This window comes from Nelumbo nucifera, chromosome 3, assembly GCF_055504915.1.
Source record: "Nelumbo nucifera cultivar China Antique chromosome 3, China Antique-T2T, whole genome shotgun sequence".
Taxonomy (NCBI): Eukaryota; Viridiplantae; Streptophyta; class Magnoliopsida; order Proteales; family Nelumbonaceae; genus Nelumbo; species Nelumbo nucifera.
The window spans coordinates 55324812-55333565 of NC_142651.1; the positions used below are offsets into that span (position 1 = coordinate 55324812).

At 37.3% G+C, this 8754-nt stretch overlaps 1 protein-coding gene across 1 annotated transcript; it reads left to right on the top strand.

Moving 5' to 3' along the window:
• The first annotated feature begins 401 nt into the window (after nt 1-401).
• On the top strand, nt 402-5633 carry LOC104600975 (hypothetical protein At1g04090). Its single transcript, XM_010264152.3, has 2 exons — nt 402-941; nt 3103-5633. Exons 1-2 carry the CDS (start codon nt 839-841, stop codon nt 4707-4709), a joined length of 1710 nt encoding a protein of 569 aa, XP_010262454.1. The 5' UTR covers nt 402-838; the 3' UTR covers nt 4710-5633.
• Nucleotides 5634-8754: the final 3121 nt, after the last annotated feature.

The following is an 8754-nucleotide window of genomic DNA, read 5'->3' on the forward strand; positions in this document are numbered from 1 at the left end:
AAGCATAAAGAGAGAATTTCCTCAGCAGTCGTGTATACACAAATGAGATGTACCATTTAGCTTCCAATGCGTCGATTCGATGCAAAGATCAGAACCGTTGGCTGAATAATATTTTCAGATATTGTAATTCTAAGATGCTTTCTAATACAATCGTATGATCTAGATCAGTGCCATCCTAAGTCCAAGACTGACAGAAAATATCATGTTAATGGAGCACAATATCAGTTCTGCCTGAGTTGAGGAGTGAGGACCCAAGGAAAGGATGTCCCATTGCCAATAGGACCTTGCGTAAACCAAAATGCAGCCTTCTCTGTTTGGCTCAAAATCACAAATCCACCAACAAATCAGAAATCAGAAATGACAAATGAATAAAACCTGGAGGAAAACAATAAATTAGGAAAGATAAAAAAAAAAAGGCTAACCTCCAAGCCAAAGCTAACTAATCTCTAACCAACCTTCTTCTCATCTTTCTCTCCACACTCGACCCAAATCACCCAATTGAAAATTGAAAGCTAAGTAGAAAGGTACTTCCTCTCCCCTTCCCCTTCCTCTCCAAGCTCTTCAGTCCCTTTAAAGAGCTTCTCACAGAAACCTGAGTCTTGCTTTCCTCTCTCTCATTAATCCACTTCAACTCTACAAAGAAGGCTGCTTGTGGGTGTGGGGGGTGGGGGAGAGAGTTTAGTTTCCTCTTTTCTTTTTTCTGGGGCTGCATGATGACTCTTACAATCTCATGGAATTTGGGAATACGCTTAGAATAGGATACAAATCGCGGACAACAAGCGGATGACTGGAGCCTTGAAAATTAGTGGGTTTTGGAGAGTTCAGAATTTTATATAAGATGTTTGGGTGCAAGTGTTTCTATTGGAATAGAGTCTCCGATTACTTTTTGCCAGAACCAGAGCTTTTTTCGCTTCCAGCGCCCATCCGGGAATGGCCTGAAGGTAGGAATGCCAAGAAAAAGTTGTAGATTTTACTGTTTTTGTTTTGTGAATAATGTTATGGGGTTTGCTTCTTTTCTGGGTTGATTTGTGATTTTAATATTTTCCGTTGTTGATGACTTGATGGGTATTGGCTCTTCTTGAACATGCCTTGCCTGCTCATTCTGCATCAACTGAGGCTCTGGGTCGTTTTCTTTCTAATATGGGTTTCCAATTTTGTTGTTGTTTCTGTGTTATCTCTCCTGATGGCATGCATGCAGAGATGGATTTTGGGTTTCTGACTTTCTGTATAGAATGATGGGTGGAAGTTATGGGATTATTGTGTATTTTACACCCACACTGGGATTTAACATATTAGTTTATGCTTGTCCTATGAAGAAAAATTTTGCTTCTCTTGCCGACAATCCCTTCACCCCTCAAAAAGAAAGAAAAATAATCATAGAATTAAATCAACGATACTTTTGGTCGACCTTGACAAGGGGTTCGAATTAGTTTATGTTTTGCAGGTATGGTATTTCGAATTTCATCAGTTATTTATATCCTAGATGTTGTTCTCTTTTTGGTTGTCTTTGAAAGCCCCATACCCCTCCTCCCAACCTTATATCTTGACTAATTATTTGTTAATATGTTGTTCATCATGCCTCTTTCAGCTTCCTTTCGATAGGGATTGAGAAGGGAGATATGCTTATCATTTATGTAAAAAGTTTGCTTCTTTTCTTGCTTTATTTCTGGTAATGTGTTTATGTGGTTGTTAGACACCCTAAAATACACTGAACCACCTGAAGTATCAATCTGAACCATCCAAAGAGCTATCTAGTGGGGGATGAATTACGACCCAAATATTGTAGCAATTGGTCTATGGATGGTCATATCTATGAATAATGAATTATAGCACGTAACTTGTCTTATATTCTCATTGCTAATGAAAGAAATATTGTCAATGTAGGCACCATAAAATACACTGAACCACCTGAAATGTCAGTCCAAACCATCCAGAGAGAAGTCTAGTGGGGAATGAGTTATGGCCCACATATTGTACAATTGGTCTATGGGTGGTTATATGTATGGCTTATAATACATTACTTACTTCATATTCTCATTGCTAATTTATAAAGAGATATTGTCAATTGCTGACCAGTTTCTAGATCTTGTTTGGATAGGGTGTTTGGGTAGCATGGTTTTTAGTTTATGGTCCATTACTGAGATGATTCACTAATAGAGCGCTCAATATTTGATGGGTGGGTGGAGTACGTGAGCATATATGTATTTTTTCTTTCAGTGATCTATGAATTTTCAGAACATGCAAATTAATATTTCGGATACTATCTCTCCCCTTTGGTTCTCTTATGGTCCTTGATAACGGTGGAATGATGAAACAAGATTTGTGTAGTTGAGAAGGTTTTGTTGGGTGGAATTTGCATTGTTTCTTTGGTGCTTTCTCACTTGATAATATTGTTTTATGACTAAACCTTTAATATTCTTGATGATTTTGATTCATTCGAGCTTTTGATGAATATGAGACAGATCTATTTTGCACTTTGTAGTTTATGTTGGGATAAGGCATGTATGATGATGATGATGATGATGATCCTTTGAGCAGTTTATGCAACTCTCCTGCTTTCTTGATGTTTCATTTGGTTTTAGTCTTTTGGATGGAGTTTCCTCATCTGATATGTCCCATACCACATTCATGATTAGCAGAGGAATTGTAATAAGCTAATGACCAGTAGGATATGCCTCTGTTTCATTTGGAAATCCTGGTTAGTTGGATAAATCATAACAATTATGTTTACTGGTCTGTTGTCTTATGCTCCATCTTGAGTTACATCAATGTGAATATATTGGAAAGCTGTATTGTGGTATTAAATATTCTTGTTCATTTTAGAACCTGCACTTCTGAGTCACACTTTGTCCTACCTAACAATTCATAATTTTTAATTATTTCTTTGCCTAAGAAAAACCAATATTGGGATTTTATTTATGGGGCCACTCTTGAGAAATTTCAGGGAGATTTGTCTCCGATGAATTTTACAGAAAATAGCATAATTAGACTAGTTGTTCTTATGCCATGGGCTACCGGCTCCAAAACTTTCTGTTACAGTTATTCTTAATGATTGTAGGAGACAATTGTCAATTCTGAATATTTCGTTGGTCATCTTTTCAGGCCAAGGCTTTGGTACCGGAAGAATATGTCTAGGAGAAATAGAAGTTATTAAGATCACCAAGTTTGAAAGTATTTGGAGCTGCAATTTTTTGAATGACAAGAGGAATGGTATTATATTCTATAAGCCGACAGGAATACCAGATGATTTCTACAGCCTTGGTCACTACTGTCAACCAAATGACCAGCCTTTACGAGGGTTTGTTCTTGTGGCTAGAGATGTGGCTACTCATGAAACAGAAGTTGGCCATTTATGCAACATGTTTGAAGAGTTCCCAGCTCTTAGAAAGCCCCTTGACTATATATTAGTTTGGAGCACAGATGAATGGAGTGAGGACAATCATGATGGATGTGGTTACTTTTGGTTACCACAACCACCTGAAGGTTATAAAGCTATGGGCCATGTGGTTACCAACACGCCAAACAAGCCTTCACTTGAAGAAGTGAGATGTGTTCGGGCTGATCTCACAGAGACCTGTGAGGCTTATTCTTTAATATTTGATACTGATTCAAGTATTCACAAGTTCCCATTTCGGGTCTGGAACACAAGACCATGCCATCGGGGGATGCTGGGGAAAGGTGTTTCTGTTGGGACATTTTTCTGCAGTAGCTATTTGAGTTCTGAGGATGAGCTGAGCATTGCATGCTTGAAGAATGGTGATCCAACTCTACATGCAATGCCAAATCTAGACCAGGTCCATGCACTCATCAAGAACTACGGACCCACTGTTTTCTTCCATCCTGATGAGATTTATTTGCCCTCCTCTGTGCCATGGTTTTTTAAAAATGGTGCTTTGTTGTACCAAAAAGGTAAATCAGCTGGAGAGGCGATTGATTCTAGAGGTTCAAATTTGCCAAGTGGTGGGTCTAATGATGGAGAGTTTTGGATTGACTTGCCGAATGATGACCAGAATAACATCAAATATGGCAACATAGAAAGTGCAGAATTGTATGTTCATGTGAAGCCAGCTCTAGGAGGAACCTTCACTGATATTGTAATGTGGATTTTTTGCCCATTCAATGGGCCAGCCACAATCAAGGTTGGGGCAGTTAATTTTGCACTTAATAGGGTAGGGCAGCATGTGGGTGATTGGGAACATTTCACACTCCGTGTGAGTAACTTCACTGGTGAGCTCTGGAGTATGTACTTCTCACAGCACAGTGGGGGAGAATGGGTGGATGCTTGTAACTTGGAGTTCATTAAGGGAAACAAGGCAATTGTTTACTCATCAAAGAGTGGTCATGCAAGCTTTGCACATCCTGGAAACTATATTCAAGGATCTACAAAGCTGGGGATAGGAGTTAGGAATGATGCTGCTCAAAGCAACTTTTTTGTGGATTCAAGCATCAAGTATCAAATTGTTGCAGCAGAATATCTTGGAGATGGAATTGTTACTGAGCCTTGTTGGTTGCAGTTTATGAGAGAGTGGGGTCCAACCATTGTGTACAATTCAAGATCTGAACTGGAAAAGATTATCAGTCTTCTTCCATTTTTGATCAGGTTTTCAGTGGAAAGCATTTTTGATAAGTTCCCAGTTGAGCTATATGGAGAGGAGGGACCAACTGGGCCCAAGGAGAAGAACAATTGGGTGGGGGATGAGAGAGATTAACATAACCCCATGGTCCACTCACTTGAACAGTCCCATTGGTGTTGTTCCATACATGTTAAAGAGTGTGCATTCGGAAATAGTCAATCTTGTACCAGTGTATACTATCATTCTTGTAAACATATTGTAGAGCATGGAGGTAGAGAGAGAGGGAGATTCTTCTGTTTTAAAGTAAGTTTGTTGAAACAAAGGTGAAATTTCAGGTTCTTGCATGTTAGAAGAAGTCAAACAATCAAGAACCAGATGAATTGAAGATTGCAGGAGTACCTTTTAAACAGATCTACAGAGAAGCTGCACGAGAATACTGTCTGTACTGGTCTTGTAAGAAGATGCTTTTGATGGTCTAGCTATGAAACATTTGGATATCAATGGTTTCCTTGTCTAAGTTCACATCTCTTGTTTGGAACCAGATGGCGACATCACAGCAAAGGAGAAAGCAATTCTCTGTGAATCAGACTAGAAGAGCAGTGTCCCTGGAAGGGGGATTCATACCAGCTGCACTAATGCTCCTATAGTCTATACCAGGCTGCGGAAGCTCCTCTACCCCTTGAACCCATATACTCAGAGGAGTCGTGGCTGTGCTAGCTTCACTTTTCTCTCTCATTCTCTCTGTCTCTTCCTCCCGCCATCTCTCTTTGGTGTAATGTAGAAGTTGAGTTTTGGGAAAAGTTGCGAGTTTGATAAAAAGATTGAATTGTGCGTATGGTTTGAACTTTTCCAGTGATAGTGATGCCAGTAACTGAAAATTCAGGTACTCACTTCTCATCAGATTGCATATACTACACTGGAAGTCCATGTTTTGAGTGTTGTAAATGCTTCCTTTATGGTTCTCAGTAGGATTTTGTGGTTATCAGTTCTTGTAGTTTGGTATCTTTTTGTAGACACAACGAATGTGAAATGTGTGAATCTGTCCATTTGAAACCAAAATTTATTTACCAAGAACCTGTTTAAACTCCTTTCCTTGACAAAAAGAAGTGAAGAGTTCACATGGACGAATTAAGGGAGCAAGCCAGATTAACAGGCAGTCTTACAGGTGGAACTTGGGTGGTATTTCCAGAGAGCTCCACCTGTTCTCTTTTGCATGTTATGTTTTATTGTTGGACTGTATCTGGTGAAGGCCCAACTCCACTAGATTATAGAATTGTTTAAACAAGATATTGCCTGAGTCTAAAAATCTTTTTTTTTTTTTTGGGAAAAGATCTCTCATTGTTAGGTGTAACTTTTTTTATTGGATAGCTGAGGAAAGGAATTACAAAATTCGGGCAAATGAAGAGTCTGGCGCATCTGATAGAACAATATAAATTATATAATCCAAGTCCCAAGCAATAGAAGCAGCTGCTGAGATTTCTTTGTGGTGACCTTCATTAGCTAGCAATCTGCTGCTTGATTGCCTTTCTTATGGGTGTGGTTGTACTTCACTCTTAGATGACCTTCACAGGCAATCTCATGGCACTCTTCTATTAATTTTAAATCTCCAAGTAGCTTCGAACGAACCCTTGAGCACTTCCATAGTTGTCTTCGAGTCACCTTAGATAATTACTTGCTCCGCTCCTATTTCTTTGGCCAACTTGTGGGCTTTCAGCCCCACTCTCATCTCTGCTTCAGTTATGGTAGATGAAGCTATCACAACTACTTTTATTTTTAATATCTCTCCCTTATGATTTCAAGCAATGTAACCATAGGCACCACCTATCCTCTTGAGTTTTGATGCATCGAAGTTCATTTTAATTTTGTTAGGACTAGGAGGGGTTTACTTCACCCAAATAACTCATTTTTCTTTATTTTTTACGTGGGCCTGCCTCTCCTATGCCTCTACATAGTCTCAAAAGTTTTGTAACACTTTAGACTCAGTTTGGATGCAAATATGTACAATACAAATACATACAAAATACAAGGTGTGGCACTCTACGCATTTGTATTTGTACTCCTTCCAAACTGAGCTCTACATAGTCTCAAACGTTTTGTAATACTTTAGGCTCAGTTTGGAAGGAGTACAAATGCAAATATGTACAATATAAATACATACAAAATACAAGGTTTGGCACTCTACACATTTGTATTTGTAGAATGCGAAATTTTGTATTTTGTATTATTTTGTATGTATTTGAACTGTACATATTTGTATTTGTATTTATTTATATTTGTACTCTACTCAAACTGAGCCTTAGAAACAATTTCTGGTGTGCTATATAGTTTTGTTGTTGAACACCTTTTCATTTCTATTTTTCCATGGATACCACATAAATAAAACAGGCTTTTTCCAAACAATAGCTGGTCTAGCTTTATTTTGCTTCAGTGGACAGATCTGTCAACCAATCTAACATCGATGGGGTTTGTTGCGTGGATTGGGGAGGTGGTATTTGGTCCAAAGGATGTGGTCCACATTTTCCGGAAGTCCACAAATCATGCAATCTAAATTACAATTGATACCTCAAATATTATTCATATTAAATATATTATTTTATAAATATATATGATATTATTTATATTATATATATATATCAAAATATATTTAAAATATTATTTATATTTTAAAATTTCTCTTTATTTTAAATAAATTTATTCGTCAAAAAATACTTTTCATTAAAAAAATTCTAGGATTTGGGTCCTTACGGGGAACCCATCTCCATTAGTGATCAATGATGGATGATTACTTTAACCTCCAGAGATCGATGTTAGGGATGGGGATTTATTTCAAAACCGGGTCGACAACAGGGAATGTAATCCCTGTCCCATACTCGCCTTGTTACCTTTCCTATACACATTCCAATTTTTGTTGCAAGTGTTTATTATGGTGTCCACTTTACTATTGTCATCAACCTGGACTCATTTCTTTAAGGGGTACTCGTTTGACCAAGTACATTTCTTGTCATTGCCAATTAGGGATGGCAACAGAGCAGATTTGTGGAAGGTTTTGTAAATTCAAAACCCTACCCACCTCCCTAAACCTTCCAACCCATAACTGCCCCAAAACCCATAGTGGGTAGGACTTTGAAAATCCAAACCCTCCCCACATATGAAAATGTAAAACCCTCCTTGACCCTACCCTTCTCGCATTCGAGGATAGGACAGCTTGGGTTCTAGAACCCACATCTAATTTCCTATTATTTATTATTATATATAAGTAATAAATAAACACAACAACACAAACAAGCAATACAATTTTCAATTATTTGATTAAAATAATTATTTACTCTTTCATTTATCAATTATCATGGGTGCCCCAAGATACTTCCCTTCTTTTTCTTAATGGATTTTTATAAAATTTTCAACTATTTTTTAGAGTTTCCTTAAGAGATTATCAAAAAGAAAAAAAAAATACAAGCCTGACTTTTGATAATTGGATTGTTGGTCAGATGCCTTTGCATAAGCTTTCAATATATTCATTACTGTAATATTGGCACTTATGGTAGCTTTTAAAAAAAACCTTCTACAAAATGTAATATTGGAATAATTGGAAGCCCTCTTTCTGGTTGGTTGCCTAATTCCTCTTTTTCTATTACCATTGTTCCTATGAATCTGCCAAGTGAGAGCTTCCTCGCACATGACAAATATATAACGGGATAAGAGGCCACCTTATCTTATCCCTCTTGTTGGGCAAAATTTTTCCCATGGGGAGACATTTACTAGCACTTGATAATTTACAGTAGTGATGCCCATGATCAAATTTACCCATCTTTGGTTGAGCCCCAATTTTTCTAAGGACTTTTTAATATAAATCCATTCAATTTTATCATATGCTTTTTTTTAATCTATTTTATAGGCGACCAAGCCTGTTTTACATTTTTTTGTGGTTTATGGTATGAATAATTTCATGAGTAGTGAATAATTTAATACGTAATACATGATTTCTCTTTCCAGCACAAAGAAAGACTAATGAGGGGTACTACTTTTTCCAAATTTGGTTTAACCCTATTTACAAGGATTAACAATGATTTTGTATATTTTATATACTACATTACATAAGCTAATGGGTCTAAAATGCTTTGGTTTTTTCTGGGTTCTCCCTTTCTGGGATTAGCATTATATAAGTATTATTTAGTTTCTT

Excerpts from the sequence above, each read along its gene's own strand:
- LOC104600975 (XM_010264152.3), top strand. The coding sequence starts at position 839 with ATGTTTGGGTGCAAGTGTTTCTATTGGAATAGAGTCTCCGATTACTTT. Across the intron at positions 942-3,102 it reads CATCCGGGAATGGCCTGAAG|GCCAAGGCTTTGGTACCGGA; the intron begins GTAGGAATGCCA and ends TCATCTTTTCAG.